Source organism: Haliaeetus albicilla, chromosome 11 (assembly GCF_947461875.1).
Source record: "Haliaeetus albicilla chromosome 11, bHalAlb1.1, whole genome shotgun sequence".
Lineage (NCBI taxonomy): Eukaryota > Metazoa > Chordata > Aves > Accipitriformes > Accipitridae > Haliaeetus > Haliaeetus albicilla.
Genome location: NC_091493.1, coordinates 19,945,196 through 19,965,702, shown reverse-complemented (window position 1 = coordinate 19,965,702; position 20,507 = coordinate 19,945,196). Strand labels below are relative to the sequence as shown.

General features: G+C 52.9%; 1 protein-coding gene across 1 annotated transcript; it reads left to right on the top strand.

Annotated features, from left to right (window-relative positions):
- The first annotated feature begins 2,080 nt into the window (after positions 1-2,080).
- On the top strand, positions 2,081-20,103 carry LOC138687726 (acyl-CoA desaturase-like). Its single transcript, XM_069796512.1, has 6 exons — positions 2,081-2,205; positions 6,013-6,298; positions 13,119-13,249; positions 16,718-16,923; positions 18,269-18,501; positions 19,727-20,103. The coding sequence occupies exons 1-6, from the start codon at positions 2,179-2,181 to the stop codon at positions 19,924-19,926; spliced, it is 1,083 nt and encodes a 360-aa protein (XP_069652613.1). The 5' UTR covers positions 2,081-2,178; the 3' UTR covers positions 19,927-20,103.
- The last annotated feature ends 404 nt before the right edge of the window (positions 20,104-20,507 follow it).

Below are 20,507 nucleotides of genomic sequence, written 5' to 3'. Positions count from 1 at the left end.
CTGCCATTTATTTATTTATTTATTTATTTATTCCTTTCTGTTTTTCTTTTGGAAATAGCAGGAGTCTGACTTCCTTAGGGCAGTTTTTAGCGGTTTATAGTTCTTCCAATACTCACATAGAAAGCAGGCAGTATCTTTAAGTGAAGCATCATTTCTCCCCAGCGTTCAGTAACCCTCAGTGTTGTTAACCAAACATTTAACGGAGAGTCCTAAAAGGGATGGTTAAAAGTCCCTCTCTGACTCATGTCAGCTTTCACCATCTAGGAACACCTTCTGATGTGGGCTCTCTGTTGTAACACTGTGCCTCAGAAAGTAGGCAAGGCTCGAGTTCCTAATGTAAAACTAAAACACAGACTGCTCTCAGACCTCTTCATCCATCACAGTGAAATGAAAAAGGAGCGACGTATTTTTCCCCCTTTGCTGGACACCTCTAAATCCAGGGAACAACTGGGCTACTGTTATTTTTCATCGTCACTTCTCCCTCCCAGCGATGACAATGCAGCTCACTTTTGACAGCTGCCACTGAATCAGCCCCACTATGCCCGAGCAGGATCAGCCCGGGGATGGACTCTGCAAGATCTTGGTTGTCCGTCTGCACCTCACGTGCTCAGCTCCATCGCTGCAGGATAGCTGTCCGGAGAGGATCTGTGCGAGGGGATACGGGCACACTTCAAAATGGCTTTTGACATCCTTGTTCCACTCCCAGAATGTCTCGTGTGTCAGCGGGGAGCGGGGATTGAACACGGAAAACACCGTGAGCGGGGGAAGGAGCGGAAACAGGTCCCGGCCAGGGTGATGGCGCGGGGGCACCCCAACCTTGGTGCGAAACGGCTGAGAGTGCCTGGCACGGTGGCCACACGGTGGGGTTAGGAGAGCTGCCTCCGGGCTCTGCCACCAGCAAGGTTTTATTTGTAAGGGCACTCTTTTTCACTTTTAACGGCGACGGTCTCCTCGGGATAGAGCTTGGATTTTCCTGTTCCTGGCATTATTACTGGCTAGCGAGGAGGCTGTTACGGAAAATAGCTCATAGCAAACCGAGCTGCTCCTTTTTCCTGCCGCCCTCCGCCAAAAGGGACTGTTTTCTGGGGGGAAACGGCCAGGACTCTCTTTAAAGCGTTACAGCCAACATTTTCCAGACTGGTTTTGCCTATCGACATAAACACCTACACAGACATACAGGCTCATCCGGATACGCAGTTGCGGGTGTGCTTTTCTTTACAGAGGTGTATGATTTATATATACATATACATACATGCATATCTCACGCTCCCCATACAGACCCCCCATACAGAGCAGGCGTTTTACACTGAAGCCCCTTCCTCCCCCGCCGCACTCCGCACCCAGCTGGGGAAGGGGCGCGGGGTTCCACCGCCGCTCCCCGACGCCCCTCGGGCGCCTCTTATTTCACGAGGGGCAGCCCCCCCACGCCCCGTCGTTGGAAGGGGGGGTGCGGAGGGCCGGCAGCACCCCCCCGCGCCGGCCGCCGGCCGCTCCCCGCGCCGTGCGCGGAGCCCAGCGGGCGCGCAGGCAGCGGCGGGCGCGCAGGGTGCGCGCCGCGGGGAGCGAACAGCAGATTGCGGGCAGCCAATGAGCGAAGGCAGGCCGAGGTGGCACCAAATTTCCCGCAGCCAATCGGCTGGCGAGGGGGAGGGAAAAAAAAAAAGAGGAAAGAAAAAAAAAAAGAAAGAAAGAGAGAAAAAAAAAAAGCAGCCAGGCATCATGCGAGAGCCTGGCCCTCCTCACCCTCCTCTCCCTCAGCATCCTTCCTCCCGCCCCCCCGGCCCGCCCCGCCCCGCCTCCCCTCGCGGGCACGCCGAGAGCCCGGCCCCCGCCGCGACTCGCCGCCAGCCGCGCTGACCCCGCGCATCTCACCCGCGGGCAGGGGGTCACCGGGAGGCCGGGGCGCGGAGAGCCCAGCCCCGCCAGCCGCCGAGCAAGCAGCCCCGCTTAAATACCTCCGCGCCCGCCTCCCCGAGCCGCACAGCTCGCAGGGCGAGGGGCCGACAAGAGCCAGCCGCCGCCGCCGCCGCCTCCGCCTCCTCCTCCTCCTCCTCCTCCTCCTCCTCCTCCTCCTCCTCCTCCTCCTCCTCCTCCTCCTCCTCCTCCTCCCGCCGCCGCCGCCGCCGCGGACCTGCGCGCCCGCGTACCGCCGCCGAGGAGCAGAGACAGGGCCGCCCCATGCCTGCGCACTTGCTGCAGGAGGAGGTAAGCGGGGGGCTGCCGGCAGGCCCGGGGCTGCGGGTGCTTTGGCTTCCCCTCGCCCCTTCCTCCTTCATCTCCGCAGCTCCGGCAGTGAGTGGTGCGCTGCTGCTGTCCTGGCGGGGGGGGGGGGGTGGGCATCCACGCGTGTCCGTGCACGCGCACACACACGTATGCACACTTGTGTGTGTGCGTGCGTCCTCTCTGTGCCACTTCTCAGTCGTGAGGCTAAGTCATGCGGTGCTAGCTTAAGACATCACCCAAGCCTCATGGGGAGCCCGTGAATGAAGCGGGGATCGCCGCCGCTGGGATTATCTCCCCGTGGAGCCTATGCCCTCGGATAGACTGAGCATTTGTCTTAAAACCATCCACCTAAGCGTGCTGGTGAGGGCTGTTCGGGAAGGTCCTTTGTGCCAAGAGGCCGTGGGGTTTTTGGTAGTGCTCAGGCCGTGATTTTTTTTAATTTTCTTAATATTTTTTTTTTTTAATAAGAAAGGGCTTTGACTTGCAGCATTTTTAAGGCAAATGTTGCAGCAGGTAGCGTCTCTAGGACAGACACGAGGTGAAAGCGGCCAGCTGCCCGGATGAAATGAATGACTGTGTCTGCATTGCCTGAGCCAGGCAAACATTCAATGGGGAGACTGCCCATTTTTGGCATAAGAAGGTCTGAATAACAACCCGGCACCAAGAAGATACATAGAGCTGTTGGATCTTTAGAGATTTCATTTTTTATTTTTGCCCCTCCTGGCAGCCACCCTTTGCCTGAGGGGAAGCAGGGGCCGAGTCTAGTATTCCTGCTCTTGCCTTCTCATCCTTCCCCCTCCTGCCTATGCTGGGGAGTGGAGGTAAACCACAGCCCCGCTCTCTTGCCTGGTGCCCGCACGGGGGGTCTCCCCCAGTCCTTTCGTGCCAGTGCTGTGACCTTCCAGGGATGCTGCGATGTAAAGAACTTTACTCCTCTCCCCACCCGCAACGGATGCCAAGGGCAGCGCGCTGAGACCGTGTTTCATGGTCTCGGCGTGTATTTTGGGGCATATCCTGGAGGCTGGGAAGAATCCTGTCCCTGGGTCATGTTGGGCATATTCAGATATACTGGACCGGAGATTCAGTGCCCTGGGGCCCCTAGGCTGAACCAGCACGGGAGCCTTTGAGCTGCAGTTGGTTGTATAAGCTGGCTGGGTGCCAGGATCACCTATGGCGTGTTCAGTGCTGGTAGGGTGTGTGGTGGGGGTTGGAGATGGGGGGAGCACATCTGTTGTGCAGATGCGAGCTGCAAAGTCATTCAGAAATGAGGGAGAGCTCATGAAAGTGTTTTAGCTGGCCTCCTCCCCCTCTCAGTTCTAGACCCCAGATCAATCCCCATCCCATTTTCCTCAGTAGGAGCCAGCCACTGTGGCCATAAGGAGGTAAAAATTGTCTTTCTTTCCTCCTCGTTTCTCCGGTCTCCAGCTAAATAGCTGCCTGCTCTCCCTCCCTCTTCCCCCCCGTGCTCCCCCCCCAGCAAGCCTGTAACGGTGGAGCTGTGTTTCACGGCTGCTTTATAGCCCTTTTGATTTCAGGTTAGCTTACACGTGAGAAATGACCAGTTCGATTACCTCGGTATAATTCCAGCAGCATAGGTATGCTGGTAAAATTCCTCGTGTGGCTACTACGACTCTGGAAGAAAAGGTTCTTCTCTCTCTGCTGTCTTCTCTGCACTCTCCCTCCTCCTCGTCTGCCCCTGTGTAACGCTGACAGTGACATAAGCTATCGCGGAGGAGAAAAATGCAACTCCAACCCCACGTTCTTACTCTGGAAGCAGCATGTCCATATGGGGAGCGTTACCCGTCTAATTATACCACCAGATCTCTGTTGGGACTTTTTCTTGCATAGACAAGTCTTAGGTCTTTTTGGTAGATTGTCTTCCAGCCAAGGAGGAAAATTGTGCCTTCCTGCCAAAATGCCAGATGAGAATATCTGATGCTTTGAAATGGGCAGGACTTTTCCTTGCCTAATCTCTGGATTAGAAGACATTTCTCACAGCGTTTTTTGAGGGGGATTGCCTCTAAATTCTCCAGCAGCTCAGCGTATCATACCCTCAAAACATTAGTTAGGAAAGTTAGGCAGAGACAGCCCATAGCCGGGATGCAGAGGGAGCCGGTCCCGAGCTCAGCAGCTGCCTGGGTTCAGAGAAGGCAGCAGGATACTTCATGTCCAGGTTTTTTCCTCTCTAACCTTTGATTGATTACAGAAGGAAAAACTTGGAGGGCTCCCTCTGTAGATATCATTTTGCTTCCCAAACTTGGGGGGGCATCTGTCAGCTTTGTCAGCTCCTCCCCGTAGGAAGGTATGTCTGTAACCCTCTAGTTTCTACCCCTGGGAAAGGGAGGAGTTGGGGTGGCCACGTAAGCTGCCTGGCCTGATTTTAATGCCTCCCTCAGAAAACTAGGCCATGGCAGGATGGTGGTCTCTGACGAATCCCTGGCGCCTGGGTGGCAATCTGCTGTTAATTCAGGAGAGATTTCTACTGGGAAAGGAGCTCTCCCGGCTTGGCCTCTCTCCCTCCCGCGGTCCCAGCTCTCCCGTTCCTGCTGACCGACCTTTAGCGTCCCGTCGCGCGTGGAGGCAGCGGTGCGGACAGCGGAGGGACGTGCCCTTCGGGCAGGTTCCCTGGAGGTGAGAGGATGAGGGCGGCCTGCCCTCCCACCGCTGGCATCCCAGATGCTTGGCAGCCCCGGGGTCGAGCCCCGTTGGGCGCTCGGGCTCGGGCCTGACAAAGGGCTGCGAGCACCAGCAAGCACGCGGCTGTCATGATGGAGATGGAAATCGGTGATTCAGGGTTCAATGACCTGTCTCATTAGGGTCAGTCCTGCCTGCTCCTTTCGTCATGCATGCCTGATCGGGCAGGCTGTCACTCAGCCAGGGCAAACAAGCGTGTGCAGAGGGAACGTTGTCTCACGTTTACGGGAGGGAGCCGGGAGCCAGGCTGAGCCAACTTGCTGCTTAAAGCTTCCTCTCTGTGTGCTGGTGGCCTCGGCTCAGAGGTTTGTCTTCCCGTGCCTCAGTTTGCCTGTGAGTGGAAAGCGGGAGAGGGATGAAAGCCTTAGCAGCAGGCATGGGGTAGGAGCTGTAGGTCCAACTGGAAGCACATCGCTTGACTGCTTCTGTCCGCTGATCCCCAGGCATGTCGGTCTTGCCACGTCCCAGCCTGGAAGGTGAGGCAGGAGGAGATAAGGAGGCACCCCAGAGGAATCCCCCTGTGGATGGATCTTCCTGACGTTCTCCCGGTGATCCCTGGTGGGGTGACACAAAGAGGCAGGGTGTCACGAGCAGCCCGATGACTTAAAATAAAACCGTGTTTCAGACCATATTTCTCTCCCACCTCTTTGTTCATTCACGAGATTTCCTTTGCTGTTGTCTGCTTATGCACAAGCCCAGACCACAAGCCCACCTAAAAACGCCCACTAATAAAACTGAAGGAAAACGAAAATCCTTGCAGCCTGCGAATGATCTCACCAAAGCCACTAGTGGAAAAAAGACTGGCTTTCAAGTCTTTTTCTTTACTTTCTGCACCCTGCCCGCCATTCGCCTCCTCTCCCCAGGAAGATCAGGCCCCCGCCCTCTCAGGCCATGCCTGTGGGGCCAGAGCAGGCTCTTCTTGGTGCCAAGGGCTCAGCCGAAAGAACGGAGCCTGCCAGGGAAACTGCAGGCTGTGAGTCTTGGTACTGCCAGCCTAGCTGCTTGTGTTTCTATGCCCTGCATTGGTAACCACCAACTTCTTGTTTTGTTTTCCCTTTTTCCTTTCTTGAAAACGTCCGTTGCTGCCTCTCCAAGGAGTTCTCCTCCGCTCCCAGCACCACCACTGTCGGCACCATCACCTCCCGGGTGACCAGGAACGGGAATGCCGCCATGGAGAAGAACTTACTCAATCATGAGGACTCGGCAGGAGACCGGGGCATGGTGGATGATCTCTTTGATGAGACCTACCGGGAGAAAGAGGGCCCCAAGCCCCCCTTGCGGTACGTCTGGAGGAATATCATCCTCATGAGCCTGCTGCATCTAGGGGCCATATTCGGGGTGATGCTGATACCTTCTGCAAAGATCCAGACGTTGGCATGGGGTAAGCACGTTCCTCCATTTGTTTCTTGGCATCTGCAAACCCCAAATCTGTTGGGTAGTATTTTTCTTTCCTCCAGGCCCACAGACTCGGGGAGGAGAAAGAAGGAAGTGGAGGTCTTCTGTTAGAAGCAGCTGCTCGGCCAGCTTTGGAGCAAGCTGTGGGAGGGCTTGCTAGTATCTCTTGTAAGGTCATGCATGAGAGGGAAGGATTTGGCAGGGAACTGCTTGGTTGCTTAAAGAATGAACTCAATTCACAGGAATTAGGCTTGGAAGTAGCCCACACCTGAATGTGCAGCCACTTCTGGGGTGAAGCACAGAAAATGTGTGATGGAATACTGTGACAGTCCCAGAAGCTTAGGAAGAAAGACGCTAGCAAGAGCACTTGAAGGGGTGGCTGGGGAGGCAAGGTACAGGGCATGATTTGGCATGAGGCTGCTGCCCAAAGACAAGAACCATTCTTGTCTTTACCGAGGGAGGGTAAATCCCACAGAGCCTCCACGTGTGTGTGAGGGGAAAGAGACAAAATACAGTTGTGCTGAAGATAAAAGTCAAGAGTTAAGTCTGAAGCTCAGGTCTTTTATCATTCTTACAAAAGCACAGATTAGCCCCCATCATCCCGGAACTAAGCCTGACAACTTTCAAAAAATAAATGAGCGGCTCTCCAGGCAGCAAATTCCAGTGGAAAGCACAACCCAGCAGAAGGTAGCTAGGCGAAGCTCCCCTTTCTCAGAGACCTTGCCCTGGGTAGGAACCAAACTTCTCCTTTGACTGCTTGAAAGGCAGCTGGGCCTGGGGCCCAAGCTGCAGGGGAGCCTCGCTTTCCACGAGCCTTTGTGTGGGCCCCTGGAGAAGTCAAGAAGCCAAACGGCTCCCAGTGGGGAGGCTGAGAGATTGCATCCAGCCCCTGCCTTCCTGCGAAACAGAGCATCCTGAAACGAAAAGCGACAGTCTAATTTGAGACCTGCTGGCATGGCTTTTGGTTTCAGCGGTGCTCCTGCAAAGTGCTCGGCCAGGAGCAGCAACCTGGCCAGCCCAGCTGCGGACAGGCCCTGGAGCGATCCACCTGGTCCGTCACGCTCTCAAAGTCTGTCCTCCCGATGGCTGTGAGCAACAAGCATCACAGCTGGACCGGGAAAGAGATGGCTCCCTGGATGGCCAGACTGACTCTTTTCCTCCTGGACCATCTCTGCCTCTCACAGGCAGAGGCCTGGGGGGTGGGCATCACTGGAGGCCACAGGACTCGGTCAGAGGCTGGCTACAGCATCTGCAGAAGCAGAGGCACCGACACGTCCCCTGTGCAGCTAGCATGGCCTTTTGGGGGGGAGGGCATGATGAAAGAAGACTTTGCTGGGCCTTTCCCTTGTGAAAACCTGACAGGCTGCGCTTTTTCCCGGGGTGGCAAGGTTGGGCAGAACACGCGGCCTCAGCACGACCTTGGAGGAAGGTTTCAGGGCTCTTGGTCCTGCTCTGTCTGTCCCATCCCCAGGCTCTCAGCTGGAGGCTAGGCAGGGGCTGCTGGCTTCTCTCACTGAGCTGACAGCCTGGGTCCTCCAACCCCAGCCAAATATCCTCAGAGCACTGCGGGAGGGAGGAGGGAAAAGGTGAGTTGGGTTTACTGGTTTCATTTCAAGCTGCTGAGATGCACCGCGGTTTCCACATCCATCCAACCCTTCTCCCTTGAGCTCCCCCGAGATACTTAAGTGGGCTCGAGCATCTTGATCCGGAAGGTTCATGCTGCTTTGCATTCTGCTAAGCCCCACCTTACCCCCAAATGGTCTCTGAGGCAGTGTCTTGGCAACCGCATGCCTGTTCGGGATGTCTGTGTGGCATCCCATGGCATTTTGTGGGAATCTGCCTTGCTTTTTGCCTGATGCCAGTCCCTCCTGCTCTCCTCACTCAGTCGACTCTGATGTGAAGTGCCAGTTGCTCTCCTGCCACTGTGAGGCACTGCAAGATTCCTTGGTGGCTTCTGGAGTGACAGATGCTCTGGGAATGGGAGAAGGACTTGGAGTTTGGGGGAACTCCACTGTTCTGGACTGGCTGAAAATCCATCCTGCCTTACCAAAGCTGGAGTAGCTCCACAGAGCTCCCTGCCCTGCATCCCTGGCACTTGTTCTGGGAAAGGACCACCCTTCCCTGCACCCAGCAGCCAAGTCAGAGCTTTCCCCTGTAGTCTGTTCTCCTCCAGTACTGACCGGAGCCGGGATACTTTGGTCCTCCACAGGTCTGGCTTCTCGGCAAGGCTCCTTGCTCCTTCTTGCATTGCCCTTTTCTCAGTTCGTACCTTTCTTCAGCACATACAAGCATCTGTGGCTGTCATCTCAGTGACTTGCTGTTATTTTCCCAGCACGCCCTGGTAGCAAGGAGAGGACTACGGTTCCCATTTTACGCACAAGGACAGAGCAGCAGAGACTTAACGTTGCTCCTGGCAATACACCATGGGCTCAGGGCAGAGCAGCTTTCCCCAGTGGTAGTTCTGGAGCTGCTGGGGTTTCTGCTTCTTTCTTGGTTTGTTTTTTTCAGATCATTCCTTCCTTAGGCTGTGTACATGTAATATAAAATTAACATGGCCCCAGATGTTCTGTGCTGTGATGTTACAGGCAGCTGTGGTGCCTGGTAGCCGATCTACCTTCTGTATTTTATTATAAGGAGCAATCCCCTGCTTACAGCCTCTTCATCCAGGCCACCGTCTCCTTGAAGTTCCTGTCCCTCTGAAACCAGTTATGTTGGTGACTGTGTCCTCTTGTTTTCATTTCTCTGTGTGCTAATTCCTCTTTGTCTCTCAAGCTCTCCAGCCCTGCCTTCATCATTGTTTGCTGTTCCGCGTTGCTGTGTGCATTGTATCCCCTGATCTCTTTCTGGTGCAGAGCTTCCCAGAACAAGCTGGGGTTGTTGATCAGGTGAGAGCTCACCATAATGAGGGCTCTCTGAGCCCTTCCAGCACTGGCTTTCTAGGCAGCTCCCCTTTTATTTACTGTCTTCCCCACTGCACTTGACGAAGTCTTGCGCAGTCTTTTCAGGGATCACGGGCAGATCTCACGTCATTCGCCAAACGGTACAGAGACTGAGTCTGGAAGGTCAGGATGCAAAGGTGATTGACAGTTTCTTCTCTAGCTGTTCTGAGCCTCCCTGGAAACATGATTTGCAGGTTGTCTTCCTGGCCCTCTGGTACAGCAGACTGACAGCGTTTGTGTTAACCCTCTCTTGGCCTGGCCAATAATGTCTATAAAAGAGTGACAGTTTGTCTCGACATGGTGCTCTGACAACACCTCAGTTCCCTGCGCTTCCAGCGGTGCCAGAAACATGGGTTGATATTGCTGCTGCATCATCTTTGGACCAAGGAGAATCTTGCTGGATAATTTAGGCAATTCTGACAGCCTGAAAATCTCAGCCAGTACTACCCGCAGGGATGTGTTCAGCAAAACGTTTACATACCTTTTTTTTGTTACTTTCCCATCAAGACTACTGCTGGCAACACCTCTCCACTTAGTGTCCTCTCCAGGCTTAACTAGCAGGGGGTACGCTTTTCCTCCGAGCGTGGAGGGGAAGTTCTGATTTTGCCGGATGGGCAAGTTAGGTTTTAGCAGCAGTAGCTCCTCTTGCTCCTCCTAAACGCCGTTCCCCTTAGGCAGCCTGCACGTGTTTCCTTGCTCTTGGTATCTTTCTTCTGAGACTAGCAGGACTCACCTGCCTAGCAGGGACTGGGAGGCAAGGAGGGAACAGTCTAGAGCTGTAGTTTTCCCTTGCACTGAGCAGAAGCCCAAGGACACCTGCTGGAGCAGGGACACCTCTTCATGTAAACATCCGTGGTGTTGACTGCAGGTGACAATGCCTTTAGCACATTCCTGGCTTCCCATCATAACTTGAGGTCTGAATCTGGGCCCTGAAGAGGTAAAGGCTAGCGAGTCATATAGACGTGACTGAATCTGGAATGTTTTCGGTTTAATTTTGGAGCACTGAGTACATATTACTGCCAGTGGTCATAATTCTTTGTATTCCAGTTGAATGGGTCATTGGGAACATCACCTATGAGTTGACAATCTTTTGGATCTCAGATACTTCAAAGCATGGTGGAAGATGACTTTGAAACGTCAGCTGATGGAGTCCCTCAGTCCTTCAGTTTGGGGCAGCATCACAGGCAGCCGTGCAAGTCTGTGCTACTTTATTTCACCTTCTCTGCTCTCTTTCCAATTTCATTCCTAGTGGATGATCTTGGAGGAGCTTTTCTTCTTCCGAGATGCTGATGCCCTGACTATGCAATGATCATCATTGTACCTGTTTGCAGGGATGAACCCGCTGGATTCTGTTGCTTATCATGGACTCCCTGTCCAGTGTTTTTCATAGAGTCTGTATAGGTTGGAGGTTAAATCCAGACTCCTGGATGCTGCTCTCAGCTCTGCCATAAGCTGTTTGTCACCCTCGGAAATCTACCTCAGCTACTGAGGCGTGCACCGTAGTTATAAAGTTGCCCAGAGGTTTTATGAAACGTGGTTTGCAGGGTATAGCAGCTTGCATTCAAGGGAGAATAGTGGTGAGTCACACTGCTGCCGCTAGTAGGAAATGTCTGAAACATCCAGGAGCTGGTTTCTTTGTTTTTTGCGGTGTCTGAGGCCAGAGAGGTTCTGTGAATCAGTTAGGTGCTTTTTCAAGGTTTGCTCTTGTGTATGAATCTGTGGGGATAGCGACTGATTTAAAATGTGTCTTAAAATCTAAAACCAACGGGGAACCGCTCATGAGCTGCTTCATAACTTTCAAGTCAGCGTTGTGGGGCTGGGTGAGACCTTCAAGGTGTCCAGCATAAGTACTTTCCTGTCAGTAAGGCCAAAGGGAGACCTGAACGAAACGCCCTGCTCCAGCATCCCTCCCCTCTCCCTTCCAGGCTTGGCCAGCTTTGCGAGCTTTGCTTAGCTCCATTGTCTCTTGCAAAGGCCGGATCCTGCTGCATTTGCATGCATTTTCATCCCTCTTCGTGCCCTATAAATCGGCTATGACCAGTGACTGCTTGGCTGCTCCGAGAGACCGCAGAGGTGCTGGGCGACACGAGGCAGAGGTGTGCTGGTCCGAGGCTTGCACTGCGTTCGGCAGCAGGCAGGGAAGCCAAGGGAGAAGATGAAGATGGGAAGTCACGGTCAGATCAGAGGACAGGGATGGTCGCTGTTATACAGCGGTATGGGAGTGAGGAGGGTTCGTGCAAGTTTAAGGGGCCAGAAGAGGGTGTTAAATCAGCCGAGACCAGCTTTTAGCGGGTAAGAGATTCGGTTTGGAATGTAGAAAAACAAAAAGGAGGTGACAGAAGGAGGAGAGAGCAAGAGACGATAGGCAATAAAGCCTGGATTATTCTGAATGAAGGAACAGGGCCGTGGTGCCTTGCGCATGTCTCGGATCTCTGATTCCAGACAAGTTTCTGGCAGAGTGTCTATTTTCTGGGTTCAAGATAAGCTTGATTAGAGCCATTTGGCTGGACTGAATGGTATTGTCAAGCATACCAGTGATTCCTATCCAGGGGTTTACGTGTAAGAATAAGGAGCTGTTTTCATGATTGGTCCAACTGGCTGAAATCTGCAAATTTATGACAAAGCAAGAGTTTCCCCTGGGGGACTGGTAAGAAGGCATCCCTTCCCCGAGGGGGCTGAAGGTGGATCAGTTGACCTATGCGCAGATGTGCACCCTTCCCTCTCGGTGCCTGAACTTGCAAGGCAAACCAACTGTTGAATGCCCTCCGTCTTAGTGCCAAACTTCCTGACCCTTCCTTCCTAGAGAAAGAGTTGATTTTCAGATGCAATTTTCTTCTTCTCCCCAGCTTCCTAGTGTAATGCTGCTATGACCCTATGGGGGTCTTTTCTCCATTTGAGTTCTAAGACCAGATGCTGGAACCCAGGCTAAATTCCAGAGGTCCCAGGAGGACATGTGGGAACACACAGACCAGGGCAGACATAAACGCGCGATCCAGAGGGAGAGGGATGTGGGTTTTTACTAGCTGCCAGAGGGGCAAGGAATTCCTTCTGACCTGCGTGGAGAGGGAACGCACGAAGCAGCCTCGAAGCTCAGCTGGGCCCAGCAACGCCTGCCTCTGCCCTGGGCACGACTTGCAATGAGTTGTTGGCCTTGGAATTCCCTTCCGTAAATGGTGCAGGAGCTGAGCAGAGGGGGGATCAAAAAGACCCTGGGAACAGGAGCCTCTGGGCACATTTTAAGTCAGTGGTGGAGTTGAAGGTGAAGCCCAGGCTTCAGTGGGATGGTAGGTTGGATCTTCTTCTAGCCAGCTTCTGCTTAGAAAGGGAGCAGAAGAGAAGCTTAACCCTGGGCTTGAGCTGTCCCCCTGAAGAACTATAAGATCATCTACCACTTCTAGGTGAAAAGAATGCAAAAGAGATTTAGTGAGGAGTGGTGAGATAGGAAAGCAAGACCCTTGATTTTTTGGGGTGGGAGGAAAAGGGAAAGCTCTTCCCTGGTGGACTGCAGAGCTGTTACCACAGGGCTATATGGAAGCGGTCGCTTCATACAATTTTGATAACCCTGCACCATGACAGATGGCACTGTTATGCTGAAGAACCAACCCTTGTGACAACTCTTGTAAGGGGGAGCCTCCTCCCTTGTCAGAGATGAAGAGCTGAAGTGATTTGCCCCATGTTGCTTAGGAAGCCTGTGGTAGCTTGGGCACTCTCACATTGATTTTTGTTGCCCCAGCCTGTGCTTTCCATGGGTTCCTCTCTTGCTTATAGAGCTTTGGGGGAAGGCCTGCCTGCGTGTTGCTCTGCCTGAGACTTTGCTGCAGGCTGACTTGCTCTAACTGCTCCAACACTTTTGTTTTTCCTGTCCAGCCGTTCTGTGTTTCGTGGTGAGCGCTCTGGGGATCACAGCTGGATCTCACCGCCTCTGGAGCCATCGGTCCTACAAAGCCACGCTGCCCCTGCGGATCTTCTTGACTATTGCAAACTCTATGGCCTTCCAGGTAAGCACCTCCTCAGTGTGCTGCTGGTCTCAGAAGGAAGTGCTCCCCTGAAACCCTGTCTCAGATATGGGGCACAGGCTGGCGGAGAGGTTCCTTTCTCCTACTACCTCTTGTTAGGAAACTACCTGCCCTTACCATGTGACGCTGTGGTGCTAGAGTCCATCTCATTGTCTTCACCTTGTCCCATCAGAGGGTGACGCTGAGACGAACCGGGTGGGGAGAGGACTGTTGGCCAAGACCAGGGGTAGGAAAGCTCTCCAAAGCAGGAACGTACCCTTCCCTCGAGGTGTGGTCACCCTGTGCTTGCTCCAGGTCCTGTGAAAGAGGTGTGGAAGTACTAAGTGCTCTCCTGGTGTTGCCTCAGCCTCCTCTTGCTGCATGGCTGATAAGAGGGGAGATATCTGCACAGCCCAGGGAGCCAGGCTGTGGAATTTGCTGCTGCAGAAGGACCAAGAACTTGTTGAGATTATGCAGTTAGGGCGATGCTTCTCTGGTTCAGAAGAGTGATATTTAGGAATAACCCTGTCACAAATCACACCACTGGCTTCCAGAGAGTCATCACAGGTCAGTGATGTTTCAAGGAGAGAAGGGTTGGGCCCATTCAGAGTGGCGCAAGTGACTGCAGGCAGCTGATGAGCACCTCATGATATTGCCTAAACACTCACGAGAGCACTTCACAGTCCACCAAGGAAACAAACTGGGAAGTCCTTAGGAACTGTAGAAAGTAGCAGAGATGGCCCTTTAGAAGAAGTCAGAGTGAAACCCCAGATTGGCATGGCAGAGAAAAATCCTGGGGGTCTCTTGGGGTTTGCTGCTGTGAGGCAGCTCTCACGGGACTCTGTCCTCCAACTGTATGTACTTGAAGGGACTTCATACAGGCTTTCTCGTGTGTAGAAAGTACTTGGGAGGGTGGCAGGGTGCAGCACTTTCTGCTGCAAGAAGGTGAACAGAAAAGTATCAGTGCTGTGCCCCTAAGTAATTCTCCAGCTGAGGTATGGGGGAAGGGTAAAGCCCAAGTGGACCAGGTATTTTAGAGACATTATCTTCCTTTCTCCCCTGTGCAGCCATAGAGGATAGCACTTCATTGACATTTAATCAGAACAGGGTGGGGATGGGTTGTTTCAGCCTTGAAAAACTTTCTAAAACACCACTGGCTTTCCTATTCTCTCTCAGTACCAAACCACCAGAGTCTCTCATGAGGAAGAGGAAGGACCAAGCTGCTGATTCCTGGTCCAGCACGCAGCAAGGGAATGGGATGGGTTGCTGCGTATTGGCTAGTCCCGTACAAAGACCATCTTTCACAGGGTTATAGGGCAGAGGGGGAAAGAATTTGCTGAGCTATTGCTGTAGGGGATAGGAATAGACAAAGATGAGAGACAGACAGATATTTCAGCTTCAATAGGAACTAATCCAAAGTTTTACTGAAAATTCAGTACCATTCCCCATGGATTTTTTTTTTTTTTAATAGTTACTTTCAGTGAGATCAAGAGAAGGTTTATTTTCAATTTATCTCATTCCTCTTAGTAGCAGCAGGTCTAAGATGAGACCGGTGACTTTGAAGGCCAGAGAAGACTATAGATTATCTTATCTGAGGTCCTCCAGAAAAATGCCTGTTGGCTGCTCAGAGACCTGTGGCTTGTGATTTCAGAAAAGTTGGGAATTCTGCACCTAGTCGGCTCCTCCACCTGCAAGACCAGGCAGCTGCAGCACAGCAGAAGCTCTCCTGGTTATAGCCTGTAGCTGGAAACTCCCAAGGAAGGAGGCATTCTCCTAGGCTTTGCTTGCTGGTCTCAGAAAGCCATGATTTTCAGACAGAGCTGCAGTTAGAGGTGGTCCCAAAATAAGATCTGTGGAAAAGATAATGTGCTGAAGTTTGGGTCAAGTTACTGACTTTTCAGCTTTGAGACCCTTGATTCGTGTTTGTGCACAGGGTGAGGTGGATGAGGTGGTACCAAGCTCCAGCTGCGGTACCTGGTCTCTTGCCAAATTTGTGCCTTCTGCCTCTAGCAGAAGGATTTCCAGGAGATGAGGAAAGCCTCCCCAGATGGGGAAGGCCAAGCTGTCTGACAGCTTTCAGGCTGGGCCTTCTCATGTTACGTGATGCTGTGTAGCGTCTGGAATGTGAAAGAGGCTTTGGGTCACAGGTGAAACATTTCCAGCATGGGTACTGGTTGTGTTTCTCTGCTTACTGGATAGGGAAGGCTGCTGGGCCACCCTCTTCTGGGGGAACACTGAGTGACCGAGCTCTGGCTAACAGCAGTGAGGGCTGGTGATACTTGGAGGTGCTCAGGATTTGGCTGGAAGGCAGGCAGCAGTTCCCAGTGTTTGGAAGCAAGTGAGAGTTGAATCCTGGCCCGTGTCTATCATTGCCTTATTGCGTGGCCTGCAGGTAAATCATTTTATCTCAATTGGAGGAGGAGTGGTTACAGCACTTGAGATGGACTTGAGGAGTTGTGTCTCTGCTACAGGCTCCCTGCGCGGCTAAGTCACTTGGTCTTTCCAGGCAAGGAACAGGGATGATTATGCCACTTCCCTACCTTCAAAGTGTTTTGAGGAAAAGTCCTGTGTACTTAGGAGATTAAGGAGCCTCTTGCGTAATACAGGCAATAGAGGCGTGCTTGGATCTCCGTTTCATGTTTTCTAGGATGGTGTAATAAATGGCTTTAAGCACACCGAAATCGTGGTGTAAAGGAATGAGCACGGGCTCATTAAAATCTATCCTTAAAACCGGCCAAAACAATAATTTCTTAATACAAATGGTGAAAGCTTTGACGTTTTCCAAACTATTGATTTTGCAGCTTAAATGGAACAGTTATGGGGCTGAAGGGCCGTATTTTTTTTGATAACTGTCATTGAAACGGTGCATTTATTCTGTTTCTAAAGAGGGGCCTCAATTTTAAAACTGATTTCCAATGGAAAAAAAGAAGTTAAAAAAACCCCTCGCCCTCAAGTTAAACAGGTCTGATTTGGCAATCCCAGGAAAAGCAAGGCAGGTTGACCCATGGAAAATGTCAGGCCAAAGGGAAGGGGCAGGTTGATCAATCCCCACTGGCACCATGTAGGGATGGGGACAAGTGACCGACAAGAGCGGAGCGTGTGAGGGAGGAGGCACTGACTGGCCAATGGCGGCTGGCTGTTGCAGGGGTGGGGGAACAGGCCGAGCAGTCAGAGCCTGTGATGCTGTAGAGGATGTGCCAACCAAAGCCTGAAGTTAGCCCATTAAAAACAAAAGAGGAAGGGCAGCCCACCAAAGAAGCAGATTTCAAAGAAAATTGGAAGTGGTTGAGCAAAGACGACCCTAACCTTTGTTTTAAAAGCCAAAAACCCCAAGCCCTAATGAAAGGCAAAATGACTGATAGGAGTTCACGTCAATGGTATTTAGGTGTCTAAATGTTTTAGACCCTTTTGTTAATTTGAAGGGAATATCTCCAGCGCTGGCCCTAAGTCTCCACTCCTGTTGCCTTGCAGAATGACATCTACGAGTGGGTCCGGGACCACCGCGTCCATCACAAGTTCTCCGAGACGGACGCGGACCCACACAATGCCATGCGGGGCTTCTTCTTCTCCCACATCGGCTGGCTACTGGTGCGCAAGCACCCCGATGTCATAGAGAAGGGCCAGAAGCTGGACCTGAGCGACATAAAGGCTGACAAAGTGGTGATGTTCCAGCGGAGGTGAGTGGTGGGGTCAGCCCCAGCACAGAGCCATGTGGGATAGAGCAGGGACTCTGCAAATGGGCTAGGGACCCCAAGCGCCTTTGATGGAGCATGAGGGGATTGAGGGCGTCATTTGAGAATGAGAGTCTTCGGTCTGTGGGATGAACTGTGAGAAATGAGCTGTGCCTCTCCTATAGGAAGTATTTAGGAGCTCTGTAGGAAGTATTTAGGAGCTGTGCCTCTCCTATAGGAAGTATTTAGGAGCTCTGTAGGAAGTATTTAGGAGCTAGTGCTACCTCCAGCCCTCCCACACGCCTTTCTTGCCCGCCTACCCTGTAGCATCTTGCCAGCAGCAGGCTGAGCTTCCCACCGCAAAGCACTTCCACGCCTGCCTGCCCACAGCCCAGCTGCTGCTTTAGCTGGCCCAGAGCCCACCCACAGGTGCCTCCGGGCCATCCTTGGCGATGCTGTGGTATACCTTCCAGGCCATGCCTCCACCCCTCTCCCAACAGCCTCCTGGAAACAGTGTGGTGAAAGAGGAGTTGAAAAAGGGGACGTCAGGGAGACAGTAACTGGGAAGGACAGTCTTGATTCACTGCTGCCTCTTGCATGGGCTATCTCTCAGCTGTCTGGGGCTATACTGGGACTGATCCCCAGAGAAGGCGAGCCTGTCACCAGGGTTGCAGGGACGGGGGACTGACCCCATACAGTAACCACCCTCACTCAGGAGGTCCCTAGTTCTGTCCCACACAAACCAAGCAAGATTTATGGCTTCCCTCCTTTTTGTGCCTGGGATTTTTCTTGTGGCTCGTCAGAGTGGTTCAGCTTCCTCTACTCCCTTCGCTCTAGTGTGAGAGACCCCACATGCTCGTCTGTTTGATGGCGCAAGTGTCCCTCGCTTGCACTTGTTGATGGGGTGTATTGGTAGGCAGGGCCAAGTCTGCAAGGAAGAGTTGCAGCGCTGGGCCAGAGCCGGAGAAGGGACCTTCTGTGGGACTCTGCAAGCATGGGGTTGCCTTTATGGGGACCAGCACAGCTGAGAAGCAAATGGCAGATGAGGCTAAAAGCAGCAGCTGGTGTCTGGACTCATGGTGATGGGGACATTGCTTTGTGCACATGTGAGATTGAGACGGGGAGAGCAGGACTTCAGTTTGAGTCTCCTGCCCGGTGATAAGACTTTGGAGTCTCCAGGCATGGCTTCTGCACACCCAGGGCAAAAGGTGCAGGGCTCAGGGGTGAGGTATTTCTGCACTTGATTTTCCCTGTATAGCTGAGCATGAATCCTCCAAAGGGAGGACTGAACCACCCGTTCCTGTCCTGCCTCTGCCACTGAGCACTTTCCTTCTGGTCCCTTCTTTTCCAGATACTACAAGCCCTCGGTGGTGTTGCTGTGCTTCACCCTGCCCACTCTAGTGCCCTGGTATTTCTGGGACGAATCCATCATCATCAGCTTCTTCATTCCAGCCATCCTGCGCTACGCCGTAGCGCTCAATGCCGCTTGGCTAGTGAACAGTGCTGCTCACATGTTTGGCAACCGGCCATACGATCAGCACATCAACCCACGGGAGAACCCCCTGGTCAGCCTGGGGGCCCTAGGTACGTTCAGCGTCCATGTCTTTTGCTGCGGGTAGACTGTAGAGCGGGGACTGCCCCTTGGGGCTGCAGCTGCTTCTAGGAATTTCTGTGAATCCGGGTGTCCCTATTTGCCCCTGCACTCTTCCCCTCCAGCCTTTGCACCTAGGGGTGTTTCCCAGGCTGGTCAGTGAGTACATAAGGGCAGTGGGCTTATCAGCTCCCACCAGCCTCTCTCCAGGCTGGAAAGGACTCTGCTATACTTAGCACCTCCTTATCTCAACAGCAGTACTTTATTTACCCTGCTCGAAGGTCTCTCTGCCCCGTTCACCAGACTGAAAAACGTGTGCTGTAGGCTCTGCTTCTCTGTCTTAGATTTGTCAACTTGAAAACCAGCAGATGCACATTTGGACATGTTGTCAGGGCAGCTGGTGATTTTGGGGGTACTTGAGGATGAGACAAGCCAGATCATCTCATGTGTTTTCCTGAAATTTTGGGGACCTAGGAGAGTACATCCCAGGGTCAGCATTTGCCCTGATCTGTTCTCCCAAGCCCAAATCCTCGGCTGGTTTGCATCACTGTACATCACTGGGGCTGCACTGATTTCCACCACCAAAGGATCTGCTCCTGGATTTTTAGTAGGGAGGGATCTGAACTGCAAAGACTCAGGGGGGTAGGAGCAGGAGTCCAGGCGATGTCATTGAAGGGGTGAGCACTGAAGCCAGCATTGACAGTGTCCGGAGCAGAGGGTGGCTGACTGGGGTAGATTGCTTAGTAGAAGTCTGTCTGCATTATTCCCACATGGAAATGCCTGTTGGATTTGGCATTAGGACTGCCAGTGGTGTAGGAGTATTGATTGGCCTGGCTTGCTGGGGACTTGCTGCAGGTCTAGCTGGTAGCTCAGCCAATACTAGAAGGTTTCTCGTGGTGGCAGAGGAAAAGCCGTTAGGATTCCCCCGGTGTTTCGGTGCAGTCGGTGAGCCCGGGCCTTTCTCGGTTCCTTGCCACACGCTCATTTTCCTCTAAAGCACCATAGGTCCTCTGTGACTGTCATTGCCTCATTTGGGCCAGCCTGGGCGTGCTGGACCTGCCCAAATGAGGTGGGGTAGATTGCAGAGAGGTGAAATTGGGCTGAGAGGAGAGAGAAGCCTGGACTCAATCCAGAGCCTGTTTCAGGAATGTGGTGCTTTGGGCCAAGGTAGAGGGCCCATCACCTGGAGCTCTGCCTCACGCCGGTCGTGTTTTTCAGGAGAAGGCTTCCACAACTACCACCACACTTTCCCCTACGACTACTCCACCAGTGAGTTTGGCTGGCGCTTCAACTTAACCACAGCCTTCATCGACCTCATGTGCTTCCTGGGGCTGGCCAGCGATCGCAAGAAAGTCTCGAAGGAGGTCATCCTGGCTCGGAAAATGCGGACTGGAGATGGGAGTCACAAGAGTGGCTGAGTTCCTGCTCCCCTTCACACACACATCCACACCTCTCCTTCCTCCTTTTTTCTCCCTTTCTCCTTTCCTCACCCCTCTGAACACGCTGGACAAAGGTTTAATGTTCTGTTTACTAACTACTGAATAATGCTACCAGTTTGCTTAAGGTAATGATAATGAGTTTTAACCCCCCTCCCACACTGTATTTTATGTGATGTATTTAAGATCTAGGACTCTGCCTTTATAACGCAAGGCCACCCCTTTCCCTCCTCTCCTTCTCCTTTCCATTCATTCTCTCCAGCCCCTCTACCACGCCTCCCACTTTACATCATCCCGGTCTCTCCCTGGCAGAGTTGCTGGTAGGAAGCAGCCCAGGGCGGCTCATCGCAGCTGGCTACGTACCATGGGGTTAAGGGAAGCCTGTACCAGCCAGCTGAAGAGTTGAGCCAGAGTCAGTGACTCTCTCCCCACCACCTTTCCCCCCAAATTCCTTCCTCTGTCCCTCTTCCTTTCTCAAGGGCTGCTGACAGATGTGGCATGGCTAAACTGCTCTCCCTGCAGGGGAAAAGCAGCCCCGTCCCCTTCCCTTGGCACCGGAAGGA

Excerpts from the sequence above, each read along its gene's own strand:
- LOC138687726 (XM_069796512.1), top strand. The coding sequence starts at position 2,179 with ATGCCTGCGCACTTGCTGCAGGAGGAG. Across the intron at positions 6,299-13,118 it reads GATCCAGACGTTGGCATGGG|CCGTTCTGTGTTTCGTGGTG; the intron begins GTAAGCACGTTC and ends TTTCCTGTCCAG. Across the intron at positions 18,502-19,726 it reads GGTCAGCCTGGGGGCCCTAG|GAGAAGGCTTCCACAACTAC; the intron begins GTACGTTCAGCG and ends CGTGTTTTTCAG.